General features: G+C 36.3%; 1 protein-coding gene across 1 annotated transcript in view; it reads left to right on the top strand.

Moving 5' to 3' along the window:
* Positions 1-17,656, top strand: part of LOC137396308 (receptor-type tyrosine-protein phosphatase epsilon-like) — a 50,986-nt gene extending 33,330 nt beyond the window's left edge. The window contains exons 12-23 of the mRNA XM_068082525.1: positions 701-798; positions 1,670-1,795; positions 2,097-2,245; positions 4,195-4,330; positions 7,228-7,350; positions 7,512-7,602; positions 8,061-8,128; positions 9,977-10,105; positions 14,167-14,328; positions 15,925-16,073; positions 16,489-16,624; positions 17,324-17,656. Of these exons, the coding sequence (XP_067938626.1) occupies positions 701-798; positions 1,670-1,795; positions 2,097-2,245; positions 4,195-4,330; positions 7,228-7,350; positions 7,512-7,602; positions 8,061-8,128; positions 9,977-10,105; positions 14,167-14,328; positions 15,925-16,073; positions 16,489-16,624; positions 17,324-17,404 (1,448 nt within the window). The 3' untranslated portion in view covers positions 17,405-17,656. The remainder of the gene's footprint in view (positions 1-700; positions 799-1,669; positions 1,796-2,096; positions 2,246-4,194; positions 4,331-7,227; positions 7,351-7,511; positions 7,603-8,060; positions 8,129-9,976; positions 10,106-14,166; positions 14,329-15,924; positions 16,074-16,488; positions 16,625-17,323) is intronic.
* The last annotated feature ends 1,543 nt before the right edge of the window (positions 17,657-19,199 follow it).

The raw sequence follows: 19,199 nt of genomic DNA, 5'->3' as shown, positions 1-19,199 counted from the left end.
CGTTGGGCAAAAAACTGTTCGAGTTAACAGAGTTGAGGTCGAGTTATCTATAGCAATTTGTCATTACGTGGGAACGGACCAAAGAAACCGTTCAAATTAACCATGTGTCTGAGCTATCCGTGGGCGAGTTATCCATGTTTGACTGTATGTATATATATGTGTATATATGTTTACTAGCTGTGCTACCTAGAGTTGCCCGGGTAATAAAAAAGTCTTTGGGCAGGAAATTGATTTGTATTTAACATATAACAACATTTGCCATTCTATCAAACTACATATCATGAGAAAAGTGTTTTGTCTTATAAACAATGAGAAGTAGTGAGAGTTGCTCACTATTAGCCAGTTTAATAATGTGAGCGAACAGCTTCTTGTGACGTTATGCTATGACCCGCGTCATACGCAAAGCAGTTAGGTATTTGCTCTCATATAATTACTTATATTGGCAAGCAAGCAAATCGATTTCTGTAGTCTAGTGGGTAAGGCGTCAGACTGGTGAACGGCAGGCATAGAGATTGAATCTTCTTCAGTACGGAATATTTATTCCAAGATTTTAAGATCTATAGCCGGACAATCAATCCTACAAACCTACATACGACAAACTTTGAGAAATATATATATATCTAGATGAATGAATGTGTGTGTATGTGCCTGCGTGCGTGAGATGCAATTAAAGGGTTAAACCAGTACTTGTTCTCCTCAGGTCCTACCAACCTGACAGTTGAGGATTTTTGGCTTATGATCTGGCAACAAGACATCCAACTTATAGTCATGGCAACTCGAGTCTATGAGTCTAACAAGGTATGTAGTAGTTGGTATGTGAACCTGTAGGAACCTCTGTACCAAGTGTCTACGCGCGGTGTATTATTATTGTGTAATATTCACCAATCCTTTTGGCAAAGTATATATGCTCACTGGAAATATGTATAACATAACAAATATTTCAAGCTAGTCATAGTGTATGGGATATTTCAAGGTAGGTACTTAAAGGTAGGTAAGCGTTTCTTGGAGATCTTAGTACAATAGATGCTTCTACAATGCATCTAATCTGTCCTAAGAAGCTTTACATTATGCGAACCTTAAAGTACATTCCGTTCCTGGGCCATCCCACACTTGCCCCATTGGGCCTTCAAAAAGACAAAATTAAACTTAACTTTTTAATTTAATGACTGTACGCTGACTGCGGTATTATTGGTTTGTAGTGGCAACTTTTCTCTTATCGCTTTAACACCTATTAAGGTTCACGATTGCAGTAATTTTACCTTAACTAAATTCAACAAGCAGTCAATGTTGATAGCAATTAGATGCTGTAGTTACCAGTTTTCCGAGTCACTCCCTAAAATCCCGATCATTGAGGAAGCGATTGTATTATAAGCTGTACAGTTACTCCAGTTTCTCCAAGCTATTCGTCATCATTGCTGGACAGGCACAGTAAAACTACATGTTGGTTGTTGTAACTTGTCCAGCTTCGAGCAGAATAGGAGGAAAAGGTTTAGGTTGTTGCTATATGTTTTTGCCAACAGTAGTATTTATCTCCCTTTATGTAATCAAGTTGGCCAGGAGGAAGCAATTCCTGTTCAGTTCAGGAAGCTCGTATACTCATTCAGCTTTGGAGTGAAGGGCTCACATACATGTACTTGTCTGAACTATAATAACAATTTATGAATTTTAGATGAAATGTTATCAATATTGGCCCGAAACAGAAGGAGAAATGCTGGAGTTTGGAAATATAAAAATACACAATGATGGTATTGTGTCATGGCCTGATTATACAATTACTACACTCCAAGCTTACGTGGTGCGGTGCTGAATTACTATCTATGGCTTATCTACCCGCTGTTTAATATATATCTACTTTCTATTTTAGTTGATTAATCCTTGATTATTTTACAAGTTGGTTTAAATTCACTTATATTATAGTGAATTTAGATTTTGTAAATTTACTAGTTAAAATTACTTTTAATTGTTGCGTTTAAACTAGCGTTGTTTAATCATTTTATTTTGTCAGATTTAGTATTTATATGTAATGAAATTAGCATAGATAGAAAGCAGGCAGCGATTGATGTTCAAAATTGTGGGTGATTCTGTGTCTTCTGCAGGGAGGGGAAGAAAAGAGGTTGACTCACTATCAGTTTACTAGCTGGCCTGACCATGATGTACCCTCTACTTCATTTCCTTTTCTCACCTTCTACGGCATCATCTCTCGGCAGTTCAAGAAAACAAGCAGTCCTCTACTTATACATTGCAGGTAAATAATATGGTCTTGTCTGCTCCAAACTGTCTAATTCTCATCATAGTATGAGTGTAACCCTAAATCATTTCTATGGGAATCTATAACATCGCTCAGGGACTCGATAGCTAAGCATAGGCTAATTTGTAGGATATTAGTAAGCTAGGAGTACCGTGAGAGATCATCAGGTGTAATAAGTGTGTACACAGTTATTCCGCAATATGGCAAGATGATCGGGTGGTGCAGTTGGTAGTGTGCCTGGCTGCTAACCTGAATATATGAGTGCGATTCCAGTGTCATGTTTTTTTTCCTAACCTCTAAGAATGGCATCAGACGAGCGGATATGGTTCTTGAAATAGGGAAGATTTGGTAATTTTTTAAAGCATTGAATTATTCAACGGCGTCAAACCACACTGAGATGTTTATGTCACTCTAGGTGCATTCGTTTTTTATTCTGATTTTCGATATTAGCCAAATTGGGGTTTGGAGAGTTTATGAAGTGAAATACAAGTAGTCCTCACTTAATAAGGGGTTTGCTTAGCTACGATTCGGATTTACGATGGGTACCCGGTGTTAGGCTAGTATCTAGTTGAAGCACTATAACAAAGATCTGTGGCACATACAAATACTAAATAAAAAAGTAATACCAAAGAAGTAAGCATAAAAATTTAAGTGAAAACATGTAACATTTACTGCAATGTGCTATGATAGCCTAACATTTGTTTACAAGCTCATGCACACGCAGCAGCTAAATGAAAAAGAGAATGTCCATGTGCTTGTTAAAATTTTAGACTTATTATTAAAAATCTCATAGAATGTAGAGAAAAACAAAATCTGAAGAAGTACAGTACAGTGTAAATAGCCTATATATAGGTGTGCAATACAATAGTCTACTACCAAGGAAATTGTTCATCAATGGAGGCGCTAGGGTTGGAGGTCCATTTAATGACATAATCGCTTAACGACAGTGTCTTCAGAACATAAGCCTGTCATTAAGTGAGGGTAACTTACTGTGGGCCCACACCATATGAATTGAATTTGTTCCAGTGTTGGCATCGTAAGGCAAAAATGTCGTATAGAGGGTCTAGAAGCCCATAGTAATTATCTAATGCAAATGCCCCCTAGTAAAAATCATCAAAATTTTATATATGTATTGTACATATTAATAAGTAGTAACAAAATAATATGTTAACCTTTGTAACTATGGTTACCTATAGTAACTGCAGTGTGTTTATTTGTTATGATCTGCAATAAAATGTAACATTACAATGTACTATGTGCATGTACGTGCCGTTGGCAGTTCTTACCTTCGTGGTAGGCGTATAACATAAACGTTGAAGTAAACCTAAATGAGTTTAGCTTATTAAACACATTCTTGAAGCTAAGTTTTAGTATGTATTTTACTAAGCTAAACTTCAACTTTGTCATTGGCTAAACTTTTGTCACTTATCTGTTTTCGGTTTCGTTTTCACTGTAACAAATAACAAACGATGCTGAACGGAGAGAGCGAGCATTATAACTCTTTCATGCATTGTGGGAGGGATTTCGGCGAATAGCATATCAGCATCTTCGTTAGTCTGACGTATTCAGCACACCAACTGCCAAATTTGAATTTCAATAAAAACAATTTGTTGATATATGGCAAAAAATGTCATATGACGAAGGCAAAAAACATCGTGTTCTAGATCGTAAGGTGAAAATCGTATAACAGGGTCATGGTAACCCGAGGGCACACTGTACTTGAGTTATGAATTAAGGAAATTAGGGCTTGAAAGTTGACTTTACTACAACAAGTTTTTATCAAGATTAAATGGCTAGTTTTATAGACAAGTTTAGTAAACTTAGTAGAGACTAGTTATAATGCTTTAAACAGAAAGACATTTACCATCAAAGTCATACTTCTTTCCACTTTCTCTATCTGATTCTCACTCATTGATTGAAGCAACTTCTATGATTGTAACTTATAGCGCTGGTGTGGGGAGAACTGGCACTATCATAGCCCTAGACTACCTGCTGGCACAGGCCAAGGCAGAGTTGAAGGTTGATGTCTACAAGTGTGTCAAGCAGATGAGAAAGAGGAGACCATATATGATACAAACTGAGGTAAGACTGATCCGTAATAAGGCCCACCAAACAGGGTGAACATACGAGTGGAGTGTATGCAAATTACAGGGCAGCTATTGTGCAACTCCGTGTGTAATCATACTTCTTGTTGTCAAGCGTATCATTGGTCAAAAAACTAACGCAGATTGTTTTTTTCAATACATGCAACGATCATTGATTAATTATATGGAGAACTTCTGCTGACAGCAGGTAGCAGGTAGTTGCTACTGAATACTGATTATGCCACAGCAGGGTGATGAATACTTTATGCACGTAAATATCTGTGAATATTTTATACACTGGCTCATATAAGGAGTGTGTGAAGGCTTGGTTACCCACACCAAAGAAAGGCAAAACGTAAAAAGAACTTTTAATTGGCTGAACTAGTTGATTATATATGTTGATTTCCATCACAAGCTAGTTTTGTATACGATTTGCTTTTTAACTGGTGGTGCAGAACTGGTGGTTTGAAGTTCAATTTTATTGCGAAGTAGATTTTTTGCATAACATTTTAATTGCTGTAACTGGACACGCGAACAACAGACTACAAACAAACACTGAGATTTATACATATAAATAAAGATATTCTCACTTGTAACAGTTATACGAAAGCCACTCGAGCAAGTTGAAACTGTTCATGTAACCTTTCACACAATGATTTTGGTAATTAAATTTTTTTTATAGTTTAATTTTTCGTGAACTTCAAGCGTTTTTTGTAATTAGCTATTTTTATTGTTAACTCTAGCATTTTTTCAGCAATATAGCGAGTTCACTATTATTTTCACAAACCAGCGTTCACAATTTAAAGTATCACCTTGAAGCCTTAAAGTTGAATATCCCTTAAAATGCTGAGTTAATTTTAACCTCCTGTTGAACATGAAAGACAAACTGCTCAATTCTTAAAGACTAGCAAATAATAGCTTCCACCTTTCTTATAAAGATTGATTATTTGCTTATATTCGCAGTTAAACTTGTGTTTCATCTTGTTTGTGTTGAGAAACACTATGGCTGTAATTAGTGCTGGGACGATATCAAAAATTCGTTTCAGTACGATATGATGGCATAGCCAACCGATATATCGAAATATCGGGTATGGTATTCTAAGTTGTCTTACCTGCCAAAAAAAGCTGCCATGGGAGAACAACTCCCTAATGAATCCATGTACCAGTATGAAGACTTCGTCCAATCCAGTAAAATATATACAGTCAAACATGGATAACTCAAACTTCACGGGACCGAGCGAAAGTGTTCGAGTTGTCAGAGCGTTCAAGTTATCAGAGCACTGTCACAAGTCCATGTATTTATTTATTAGTAGATACATGTAAATATACAAGCTATAATATAAATCAAAAGCATAAATGGCTTGTTTCAAATTGAATGCTTCTAATATAAAGTTTAAAATATTTTTATCAAAAGGTATAGAGATTTTTCTATCACTTGAGATTGGTTTGTTGTTTGAGGTGATGTTATTGCCAGGACGTTTTTTAGATTAAAATTGGCAAACAAATCGCTGTTGAAATGCTCAGAAGAAAATATATCTTTTTCTTTGGAGCGTTTTAACCAAGATCAATTTTGCTGATTTTTCTTGAAGTTTATGCGAAGGTTACCTCACTTTTCCTTGCTTCCGAAGGGCCATCGCTAAGCAGATGTTTGGTAAAAATCAAACTTCACCAAACCTTTAGAAAAGTCTTTGACAAAAATATTTTGCCGATGATGGTAATAACGATGCCTATGAGCTACGAAAAGTTGATGTTCACCTCTATGGCTTGGAAAAAAGTGATTTTCTAAAGCGATAACAAACCGTTTCGGTAGCCGTCGGGCAAAAAACTGTTCGAGTTAACAAAGTTGATGTTGAGTTATCTAAAGTAGTTTATCATTATGTGGGAACGGACCAAAGAAACCGTTCGAATTAACCATGTGTTCGAGCTATCCGTGGGCGAGTTATCCATGTTTGACTGTATTTGAAAGCTGTATTTGCCAGAGCTGTATTATTACCATCAGTAAAAGCTAGCCACTAAATATTTACAAAATCACATGGTAAGATGTTTGGCGCTGTCAATCACTGATGCCGAGCTCACGTAGTCTACTAGCGTACTAAAGCTACAAGCATTCCAGCAATTGTAACCAGAAGGTGTAACCCAACCAAAGTGTTGGTAAGGTTACAGTAAAGAGCAGATTATCTGGCAGATTATTATTACGTGGGAACGGACCAAAAAATCGTTCGAGTTAACCCTGTGTTCGAGCTATCCATGTTTTACTGTACATTATATATATATTATCGTCGATATCGTCAAATATCGACGATATCCAATATTTCGATATGGGCAGAAAGCACTTGGTATGGTCGGTATCAAAAAATGATATCGACGGTATACCGAAATATCGTAATATCGTCCCAGCTGTAACTTACTATTACTATTCTTATAACTAGTGCTAATACTATTACTGATACTAATATTACTATTGCCATTATTAATGTTTTTATTACTACTCTTTTAAATTTTACTAAAAGATTAAATCCTAACATAAGTAAACATTATTTACGCTTTGTAGCTTTTGGTAAAAAATTTTATATTATATTTTATAATATAGTTAATTAACGTTTATCATAGGCTATCATGTTTAGTAAAATAATGATAATTTTGCAAACTATCAATTTTGTCATTTATATGCAAGTATTTATGTTGGCTTTGAGATATTTTTCATTGGATGCAAGAATATTTGGTTGCAAAAATTATTTAATGTACTAAAAGGAATCGGGCTGCCTTTAATATGTTTCCTTCAACTGAGAGTTGGAGACTGATGAAATAAAAACACAGAAGAAAAGTAAGAACAGGTTTCTAACGATACTTCCAGTTACCGCTAGAACTTCAGCTGTCATCTGTTGACAATTGTAGGAGCAGTATATCTTTGTACACAGATTGCTTTATGATGCCATTTCTACTCAAGATTTCCTCACACTAACAGACATGTTGCCTCAGAAGGCTGCCGATGAGCAGCTGCTCAGGAGAGAGTACCAGGTGCGTGCTGCCAGTTCAGCTATCGCTGGTGCTTGTTTGCTGACTAATGCTTATACTTCATTCAGACAATTTTTACTTACACAAATATTTGCTAAAATATTGTCCTTTAAAAAGTAGTTATTACTGTTTATTAGAGATAGCTGAATGTTTTTTTCTTGCAGTACATTGAAGAAACATTAAGTCAGGTGCCTTCGGTCAGTGAATCAGGCAAGGAGAACAAGGATTTGAACAGACTACAAAATATCCTACCAGGTGAGTATTCGTATTCAGCATTTGGATTTGTCTTCACTTTCTAATAACAGTTAGGGATGGGTACAATAAGAAAACTTGTAAAAATGATTATCGCACATGTAATCTGTGCATAACACAGTCACTGAGCTGCCTTTGGCAGTAACTCATTATGATAGCCTTTGGTTTCAATTTGCTGATTAATGCAGACAAGTAAAACGAGCAGTCGGGCAATGGGTAGAACAACAGGCTAAACCACTGATTGGCTAGCTTATAATGTGTTTTCCTCAGCATTCTAATGTACTCTTGTAGCACATGTATGGCATCCTCTTTGATAAAATATGGAGATGGATTATTATATTCAAAGTATTATCACATGTACATATTATTGATGTGTATTATATTATTACATGTGTATATTATTGTTCTGTGGTAAACGTAAATGTTGTAACTGTCTTACCAGTCTCTGATTTCTCTTTCAGATGACAAATACAGGATATACCTCAACTCCCTTGATGGCCAGACTTACATTAATGCAGTCAGAGTCAATGTATGTATCTTCTTCTCAAGAGAATTTACTATTGACAAGATTTGTAAGCTGCGTTTTATCCTAGGCTGATTCAATATTTATAATCTTTTAAGATAAGAGTCAATTGTTTAACATTTTTAAAACTAGAAATTCCCCTGTCATACAGCCCACGACCAAAGTGATAATGGAAAAAAGAAAGAGTACTGCTGGTTGTTGAAAAAATAGTTACAACAGGTCAGAATTCTACAAAAGTAGAATTCTTTAGTTAGATGTTGTAGGCTTCGCCTACAACATCTACTAAAGAATTCTCTGAATCAGATGAGTTGTTTTTATTATTTTGATTAGCGTGTTGTTGAACATTAGCATTTGATGTTGATGGTTGCTGTGAGGACCTTCTATTTCTTCTCCTCCGTAATAATTGGGAGACACGTGAACGGCCACTGCGATGACGTGGTGTTCTGGAAGGTTGTATGTCCATGGTAGTTGTCAAGTTGTTTTGAAATGAAATTCAAAAGGTCAATTATGCAAAACAAAAGGTTGTATAAAAATCAGACCTAATCTACTACTATCTCAAACTTATATTTGACAACAATAAAATAAATATTAATTCAAGCTGTAGACCTAACCTACTGTACGTAATTTAACTAACAACAGCAATAAGGAAATATGTTTATTATATCTCTGAAATGCAGTATTAAAAATAAAACCGCAAGCTGCTGTGTAATATACAGTTTGAAAGTTGGTTGTGTTGTGAATGTAGAATGGTTTTGACAGCGATATGTAACAGAAAGTAAGCATTAGCATTCACGTGTGTGGAAGTTTTCTGCAAACGAGTGAAATAAAGAAATATTCTTGTCACAAAGGGGCATTGTAGTTCGGCCCTAGCTTGTAGATAAGACGTAAAGAAATCTGGCTAATGTTCTAGATAATTTAAAAAACCTTCTGTAATTGGACAAAAAACGTATGCTGATAAACTGTTCGAACATACAGCAATATGTAACAAAAAGCAAGCATTAGCATTCACGCGTCTGGAAGTTTTCTGCAAACTGGAGTGAAATAAAGAAATATTCTTGTCACAAAGGGCATTGTAGTTCGGCCCTAGCTTTTAGATAAGATGCAAAGAAATCTGGTTAATGTTCTAGATAAGTTAAAAAACCTTCGGTAATTGGACAAAAAACGTATGCTGATAATCTGTGTACCACATTTTCGTACCTGTAAATCGGTCTACGCCTCAAAACAGTCTACGTTAATTACAGAAACCTTCGGCAATTAAACAATGCTATAGACTGGTTAAATGTCCACGTTTTTCTCGTGAAATGCTGGCGACTTAATATTTCTACTCTCTTTCGCACGGCTTTATCGGCGTTTCATATGCCGGTCTTAATTTTGATTAAAATAGGCTTGCAAAGTTTTTATTTCGATTTAAGGCCGAATTAATGTCTATTTACGTATAATCCGATCAAATGGGTTAGTTTTAAGATGTTGTGGTAACCTTTCAAAGACTTGGTAACATATTTAAATAGGTTTATATGTGTTTTGTATCATTATTATACTTAAACGACTCTACACAAAAATGGTTAAATTTGTTGACGATATTTCGGTACAAGGTCACGCCGTTAACAGATAATTTTTTGGGAGTTGTGTGCACATTTGCATTTATCATAAATCTCCCAAACAATCGCTATGCCCGTGTTTGGTCGTGGAATTATTTATAATTTAAATTATATTTACTTTAGAAAATCATTAATATATTTTACAATTCTGTCCTCGATGAAGTAGCCACTCACCCAAACTTATCATTCTATCATTCATTCTATCTATAATGCTTGTTTTAGCCCATCTGTGAAATACCAAGTTGTTCTATTGTAGGGTTACAGGAAGTTGGACCAGTTTTATGCTACACAACTTCCTCTTCAGAACACAGTCAAAGATTTTTGGCAGCTCGTACACGAGAGGTCATGTAAGATTATAGTACAGCTCGGCACAGCTGAGGACAATGTGAGTTGAACAAAGATAGTACACTACAATTCGTGGGAGCAGTAGTAGCAGACTGTGCCGGTCATTCATATAGTGCCTGAAACATATCTACATTTGTCTCAGAGTTCATATCTACACTTGTATCAGAGTTCATATCTACACTTGCATCGCTGTTCATATCTACACTTGTATCACAGTTCACATCTACACTTGTATCACAGTTCATACCTACACTTGTATCGCAGTTTTTATCTACACTTGTATCGCAGTTCGTATCTACACTTGTATCATAGTCCATACCTACACTTGTATCACAGTTCTTATCTACACTTGTATCGCAGTTCGTATCTACACTTGTGTCGCAGCTCGTATCTACACTTGTAGCACAGCTCATATCTACACTTGTATCACAATTCATATCCACATTTGTATCACTGTTCATATCTACACTTGTATTGCAGTTCCAAATCGTATGTGTAAAAAGTGGGTCGCTCGCAAGATCAACGTCATCGGAAATAGTTTGCTACTGGCATGTGCTGGATTAAAATACAGTAATACTTCAACTTACGAGTGCTCCAACATACGAGAAACTTGAGATACGAGCCAGCTTTTAAGCAAGTTTTAGCACTAACATACGAGCCATGTTTGAGATACGAGCACGTGAGTCAGTTGCCAAGTATGCCGGAGGTGTTTTATGAGAACAGCATCACTCTGTATTTTTCAACTGCTCAGATTATACTTTTGTACCGTGTTTTTTGTGTGCGATTTTCAGTGCAGAACTATGTGAATTAAAAGTACTCTGCGTTGACTGAAAGTTTGCCAGTAAAATGAAAGATAATGCAAAAAAAAAGCGAATGATAACAGTTGATATTAAACAGAAAATTATTAAAAAATATGCAAAATGTGTATGCGTGATTGAGCTAGCTCAGCAATATGACAGAAATACATCCACAATTATCAAACCGAAGGATTATATTCAGGGCATTTAGTTCGCAAAAGGACTGGCCATAGTTTCTAAACGGCGCAGCGATCTTCTCGACCGCTGATGGAGAGACTGCTCAGGCATTGGATAAACAATTGGCCGGTGACAGCGTAACTAAAACGATGCTATATGAAAAGGCCGGTGCTATCGAGCAAAACTATAAAAATAGACATTCGGACGAGTTGGCTAGTGGTCGTGCATTAACCTTTGGTGACGACACCTGCATTCGTCCTAATTGCAACATGTTGAAAGGGCGACAAAGGCAAACGTCTTTAGATAGGATTATCTTAAAACGGCGGGCTAGTCGTGAAAGCGAAACAAAGGAAAAATTAGCTAACCAGCGATAAACTTCAAACTACGAACGCTGAAGAAATTTCAAATACGTTAAGTTAAAAATGAAAGTTTGCTTTTAGGTTTGCTTTTACGTTTGTCTTTTAAGACATTGATAAAATCCAAATTTATCAAAGTCAACTGTTGTAATGAAGGATAACTTATCTCTTCCTCTCTGGCAAATGCTAGCGTTAGCTGCTATCGTATGTATTTAATTTTACATTTTAATTAATCACATTTCCTTGCATTATTTTTTAGTTGTTGCTTTTTGAAAGCATTTGGTAAATTAGGACAATAACCAACATGTTCTTTCTGTTACAATATCTTATTTTGAGTGTTTTATTTGCATCTTTTAGAGCATGGAAACCAATCAATATATATTTAATGATTCTATATATAAACAAATTGCACCAACATGCGAGTAAATTAACATACGAGCTCAGTCTCAGAACGCATTAAGCTCGTAAGTCGAAGTATGACTGTAAAGCGAATCTGTTGACACTGTTGGTTTACTATCATTAGCCCCTGCACGAAGAATTTGGCGAGCTAAAGCTCCAACATCCATTAGAAATCGCTAGTACAAGTAGGCGAGCTAGATATCATATGGTGTAGCATTGGGGTGACTACTGAAGGTGCTTGTGACAATCACTAAGTGCAGATCGACAGCTAGTAGGTTGTTTACACATTTAGCAGAATATTCAACAGTCAGTTATCATTTGGGGCTCAGTATATTTTACTATTCTTAATAATTTAGGCGTTTTGATTGTCGGTATCAGCATGGAAGTACCTTATTTTAAGTCAGCTGGTCAACTGTTGGATGCACATCCTGCAGTTACTTGTGAGTTTATTACTACTAGTACTCTGGCAGTCTACTAGTGTATGCAAGTATGCTGATAAATAATAATAATTATCTACACAACTATGAAAACTGAAAGCTGTGTATTGGTGCAGGTGTTAGTGTGTTTGTCTAGTAAGCTGAGTGTCACGGGGTTAAATTCAGTATGAAGCATTTATTTTTCCTCTCATAACCCTCCCCGTGGCTTCGGACAGGTGGACACGACTCATTTTATAATTAAGACTAGTAATCAGGCAGTCTTGTATGCAGTGAGAGATCATCATGTGTGATAACTACCGTATGTGTACAATTATTCCATGATGCAGCAAGGTGGGTGCGTAGTGCAGGTGGTAACATGCTTGGCTGGGAGTTCAAATATCTGAGTTAGATTCCTGTGCAGAGCAATTTTTTAACGCTTTTAGCGTCGATTCGAACAGGCGTACGGATGCGGCTCTTATTATAGTAAAGATTATCCTCTAGCTTGAATTTTGAGCATACCTTCACGCATCAATAGATGTACAGTCATACTTAAACTTACAAGCCTAATGCATTCTGGGACTGAGCTCGTATGTCAATTTACTCGCATGTTGGTGCAATTTATTTATATATAGAACAATTAAATATATATTAATTGGCTTCCATACTCTAAAAAACGCAAACAAAAACGCTTAAAACAAGATATTGTAACAGAAAAAACATGTTGGTTATTGTCCTAACTTACTACATGCTTTCAAAAAGCAACAAATAAAAAATGATGCAAGGAAATGTGATTAATTAAAATGTAAAATTAAATACATACAATAGCAGCTAACGCTAGCATTTGCCAAAGAGGGAGAGATAAGTTATACTTCATTACAACAGTTGACTTTGATAAATTTGGATTCTGATGCACAAACTTAAAAGCAAACTTTCATTTTAAACTTAACGTAATTAAATGTTATTTGGCGTTCATAGTTTTAAGTTTCTCGTGTCTTAGCTAATTTTTTCCTTTGTTTCACTTTCACGATCAGGCAGTCGTTTTAAGAAAAACCTATCTAAGGATGTTCTCTCTTGTCGCCCTTTCAACATGTTGCGAAAAGGACAAACACAGGTGTCGTCACAAAGGGCTAATGCACGACCACTAGCCAACTTGTCTGCATGTCTATTTTTATAGTCTTGATAGATAGCACCGGCTTTTTCATATAGTATTGTTTCAGTTACGCTCTCACCAGCCAATTGATTTCTTTTATCCAAAGCCTGAGCAGTCTCTCCATCTCGTCGTGAATATCGCTGCGCCGTTTAGAGACTATGGTTAGTCCTTTTGCAAACTTAATGCCCTTAATATAATCCTTCTGTTTGATAATTGTACATATTGTAGATGTATTTCTGTCATACTGCTGAGCTAGCTCAATCAGTAATACACATTTCTCATATTTTTTAATAATTTCACGTTTAATATCAATTGTTTTCATTCACTTTTTCTTTGCATTATTCTTCATTGTACCGGTTGGCTTTCAGTCTACGCACATTACTTTTAATTCACTTAATTCTGCAATGAAAAACGCGCACAAAAAAAACACGGTGCAAAAGTATAACCTGAGCAGCTGAAAAATACAGAGTGATGCTGTTCTCATAAGACACCTCCGACATACTTGCCCACCGACTCGCGTGCTCGTATCTCAAGCATGGCTCGGATGTTAATGCTAAAACTAGCTTAAAAGCTGGCTCGTATCTCAAGTTTCTCGTATGTTGGGGCACTCGTAAGTCGAAGTATGACTGTAGTTATGATTATTTGGGTGTGCAGGAAAACTCTAACAGTGCAATCAAAAATTTTCATAAGCAATAGAAAAAAAAATTATTGCCGGCTTGGCATTTCTGTATCAAACCATAGTTTTTTTTTGCTGTTCATTGGTCACTCATACTCTCTTCTTCTGCATTGTTCATGGTCGGTTGTAGGTGCTCTTCTACTCTGTTGAGCCCAGCACAGGCTATTCATATGGGGAGGGGACGCACACCATCCACACAAAGTCTGTCTCGCAGAAGGGTGTTCTTCAGATCTACCATCTTGAGCATTCTATTCGCAAGAAAAACCTTTTGAAAGAACCAAAACACTATACAGTAAGTCAGCAACAAAAACTTTGAGCTACAATCCTCTTTATCATGCGCAGCAGTAAACCTCAACATATGAAGTTAATTCGTTTTGAGATCTGCTTCGTATGTTAAAGCCGTCGAATACACTCTAACTTGTTTAATCTGTTCTACAGGCCAAACACCTATGCTATCTCAGTAAGAGATACTGCAGATAATTAATTATACATAACATTAAAACAATTGCATTGTACAAAGCTGTGTAACAAACATAATGTAATAAACAAATTTTTATGTAAAAAACTCAATTAATCGATAAAAAAATATTTCTATTGTTAGTGTACTTCAAGTGTAAGCTTGGCGATAAGTGAATATATAGGTAAAAGTTGGTGATAGAGTGATGCCGTGAGACGTACACTAACTTACATTAGATGAGGTCTAAACTAACTTGGATTTCTACATGGTTTATTATTTTTATATTTTCTCTGTTTTCTATTTAACTTTTCACAGCTTTTTCACCTTAATTTGCGAAACTGCGATGTTACAAAAAATTTCAAGCGATGTCTGTTAAAAATTACTTAGGTGTGAAATCACATACATGCTAAACTTTTACATTGTATATCGGAAAATTGCTATGCCAAGGTGATGATAATTAGAGGAATGACTTATATGGTTTAACACAATTTTCACCACCCTCCTCTAAATACCTCTTGATCAGTTTGGCTAGCATCATTACAATGAAAGGGCTCACTTCATATGCTTTTGGATTTCTTTTGCTAATTTTATAAAGGAGAACATGTGGCAAAATCATTTGAAAATATAGTTATCATGAAGTTGGGATGTGAGCAGTTCACCTGCACATATCTATAAACTTGGAGTTATTCTCTATATGCTACTTTTAACTGCACCTGATCAACAGCAATTAGGCTATTGATGACTCATGAATGATTACAATAAAACCTTTTTACCGTTATCGAGTATATGGTTTTAAGTCATGCATGCAGTCAGCTTAAAAACATTAAGCTATTCATGAAGATCTCAGGCTAAGGTTTATAACGATGCTTTGATACACTATCAATATACTACCTGACGACTTGGATATTGTGTACCCCAACTAAGGCAAAAACTACCATAATTCTCCTACAATTGTGAGGCGTACTCGATTTGAATTTGAATGCGTCACTTGTACCCTAAGCAAGTACCTCCACCGTAGAAAATCCAAAAGCAGCCGCCCATAGCCCAGTTTACTCAAGGCTACCAACTCACTGCGACTAGTAGCACCCAGTTTTATCTTAAAAGTCTCTATAAGGAGTTGCCTGGCAGTTTCTATTGTAGACTCAATTCCTAGATATGAAAACCACTAATGCGGAGGTTTTGGTGGCAGGGTATCTTTTATGCTCTGGTTGGTGCCATAATCAGTGGCAGCTGCCGTTGTAGCTCTCTGTATTCTGCCAGCTAGAGCCACACAATATAGAATAACTTTTTTGCTGATCAGAGAGATGGGGTACACCAAGTTGGTTATCTAGTTCAAGTAGTACAAGGTGGCTTTAGTTTGTCAGTTTTGTGGGTATTATCAGTGCGCTATTAAAAGCTATATGTTAATGTTGAATTGATCAATTTCTACAGGAAACCAGTGAAGTCTGTCTTGTGAAGCTACCCAGCACTCAGTGTGACCTTCGATCACGAACAATGGTTCTGCACATGATATCCATCGCTGAGCAGATGGTTAAGTTATGCCAGAAACAGGGTGATGTCAATGTACTTGTCACAAGCAGGTATGTACTTGTAGAAAGTAGGATGAAAAGGGAACTCAGTATCCAGTCAGCAGGTTAAGGTAGCACCATGGTGGGATGTCTTAGAGTGGTGACACTAAGGGATGTCATTGTGCGGTGTCATAGCGTGATGTCAGGGAAGGGTATCATTGAGTTGTGTCATAGCGTGGTGTCATAGTGTGATGTCATTGAGTTCTGTCATTGAGTGTTGTCATTGAGTGTTGTCTTAGAGTGGTTCATAAATTAGTGTCTTAGAACACTGTAATAGAGTGGTATAGACACAAATTTGCAGACTAACTGGGTCCTGGAAACCGTGATTGTAAGAATGGAAGCATAAAACAAACCAACTAAAGTGATTGTGGCCATCCTAGGAGATTACTGTTGTGTCTACATTAATGGGTCGTTGTCATAATTACAGGGACGGAGCAGAGCTGTGCGGACTATTCATCTGCTCATTCAACTGTCTCGAGAGCATCAGGCTAACGCAGGAAGTAGAGGTTCATAGTCAGGTGCTTTTAGCTAAATACAGGAGGAGGCAATTCATCAGCACATTGGTTAGTAATTACTAACACATGGTTGAATAGATGATAGGTTGATGAATAGATGGCTGGATAGATATGAACATTGTTATCACCGGGTAATGTCGTTCAAAGCAAATTAGATGAAAAGCCAAAAAAAGACAAGAGTTGCTAACCAAATTTCAAGAGTGTCCCTTAGAGTAAAATAGCTTGATTAACAAAGGTAACTCTATTATCTATCTTGTTTCTGGTGCATTCTAACTCTGTGTGTCTGTGTGAATGTGCCGAATACTAACTCTTAGTCTAAGCTCAAGTAGTCAAGTATGACATCAGCTATAGTTTGATAGAGAGCTATGAGCTTTATTTACACTGGTTAATGCTGTTCAAAGCAAATTAGACCACGAGACAAAAAAATATAATATTGAAGTAAAATTATGCATATTGACAGAAAAAGTTGTTCCAAATTCGAAATAATTGTAGAAGCGTTCTGCAAGAAAAAATTCTTCTTGCATAACGATGTTCTATAATATGGATTGGCAAGGTGTTGGTGTGTGGTATAAGGTGTAGTGGTTTTTCTGAAGAAGTGGGAATGTAATGGATGGTCAGGCAGATTGGAGATATGATGAAAGTATTTTAGATGAGTAGGGAAAGTGTTGATAGGTGCTTGATCTATGACATCTTGTTTTGGCCAGCTAGGTGTTATTGGTCTAACCTAGACCTGTTTGTATTTTATAGAGCAGCTACAGACTCATCTATGAAATACTGGCTGCGTATGCTCAGCAATTCTCTAGCTACCAAAATCTCTCTATGGTATGAGATGGTACACTCCCTGACACCCCATACTCAGCAAAGCAATTCCCTGAATCTCCACCTTCAGGATTGTATTGTCACAAGAAGTTGTCGGATCATGACTCATAAATTATCACGCACTACTTATCCTTTCTTGTTTGTTAGAAAATATTAAATAGTTATTTTCACAGAGTTCAGGACAGTTATTGTTTAGACACTGTACAGATATTTTTGTTATTTTGTATGTTTCATAGATTTAATATATATGTTTATGCTTTCCTTGTCTCGTTCACATCATTACGGTTTCAGTCAATCAACTTCCTCTATGAAATAGCAATTTCAAACCCATCTAATTATGTTATTTTTAGAAAAGACTGAGAGTTTCCCTGAAGTAGCAAACCTTAAATTGTGGCATCACATTCTTTTTATAAATTCTAAATAAAGCTAATAGTAAGCCCTAAAGTTGCTCGGTGTTTGTTCATTTTTAACGCAAGTTGCTACACTAACGCAAGTTGCTACACTGCTCACTAATTTAATCTTAATTTTCTCCTTAAGAACCTCGAATGAGGTAAAAGAAGCGTGAGAAATCCATCTTTCCTGCTCCTATTGTATTATAATTATCCATTTTTCTATTTTATACTTCTTTTTTCCATTTCTACGTTGTCGTAACTACCAAAAACATGATCTAGCATTTAACACAGCAATACTTGAGATTCTTTTCACGTATCGCAAGTTGTTTCACAACGATGATCTGTGAAGGCATTCATTGAGGGCAACTGTGCATGAGAGGGCAACAGGGCATGAGAAAGTGGATTATTGAGTCTCTAATCAGATATATCGTATGGAAACATAGAAAATGATGGAAAACAAAAATTCTGAGATAGCCAACTGACCCAGGCATAGCTTGCCTTAAGCCTCCTCATATAACTTTTACCTCACACCAAAACTTTTTAACGTAGCAGAACACCACTCTCTTTATAGTCAGCAGATTAATTAGGTTGAAAATTTACAAACTAAAGTTTTTACTGTTTTTTAATTTACAACTTCGTTCAATTGAGAGATGTTTTAAGATATTACATAAACTGCTTAATTTTTATCTTGTTTCATTTAAAGTTGCAGCTGCTTAAAAAAGGGTTAGCAACTTCAAAGGTTCTGTCCATATTCAATCTTGACAACTGGCAGACCTTATACAGTGCTCAGAAAAGTAGAAGCCTACAACAAGTGCTCCAAAATGATAATGGAACATGGCATTGACTCGTTTTGTTTATCTAGGAATAAGAGACGGCGAGAGCTGCTGGTTTGGAATGCGACAATTAGCTGTGTAATGTTATTTCGAGAACGATAGAAGCGTCCAGAATTTTGCAAATAATTTTTCCTTTTTAGCAAATCTCACAAGTTCAGCAGGGTTCACTCATAAAAATGAATGCTATCTGTACAGTATAGAATAGACAAATGTATTCAGGCACTAGCCTTTCACAAATCACGATCACTGAACGTTTGATTTCATAGCAAACAAAATGGCCTATTGAATTTCTGTATTGTTTATTTCACTAAAGTAATTGTTTGCAAACAGCAGCTCCGTTCAACAACAGTTGTAACAATTTTTATCAAAAACCTTTGACGGTTTGATCACGGTTAGCGAGTCTGAATGGAGGCTTGATTACTAGATTCATTGTGAGTACATTAGCATTGTGTGGGCCTTCTTTGCATTTGCTTCTCAGTAAACTCTAGTGAGAGTAACAAGTGGTGCAGTGTTACCTCCGCTTAACGGAGACATTGTAAGTTTGAGTATTTATAAGTGCGTAGTGTTACTGGCTTAATG

The sequence above is a fragment of the Watersipora subatra genome, chromosome 5 (assembly GCF_963576615.1).
Source record: "Watersipora subatra chromosome 5, tzWatSuba1.1, whole genome shotgun sequence".
Classification (NCBI taxonomy): Eukaryota; Metazoa; Bryozoa; class Gymnolaemata; order Cheilostomatida; family Watersiporidae; genus Watersipora; species Watersipora subatra.
The sequence above is the reverse complement of the archived record's forward strand: the minus strand, read 5'-3'. Positions and strand labels throughout refer to the sequence as shown.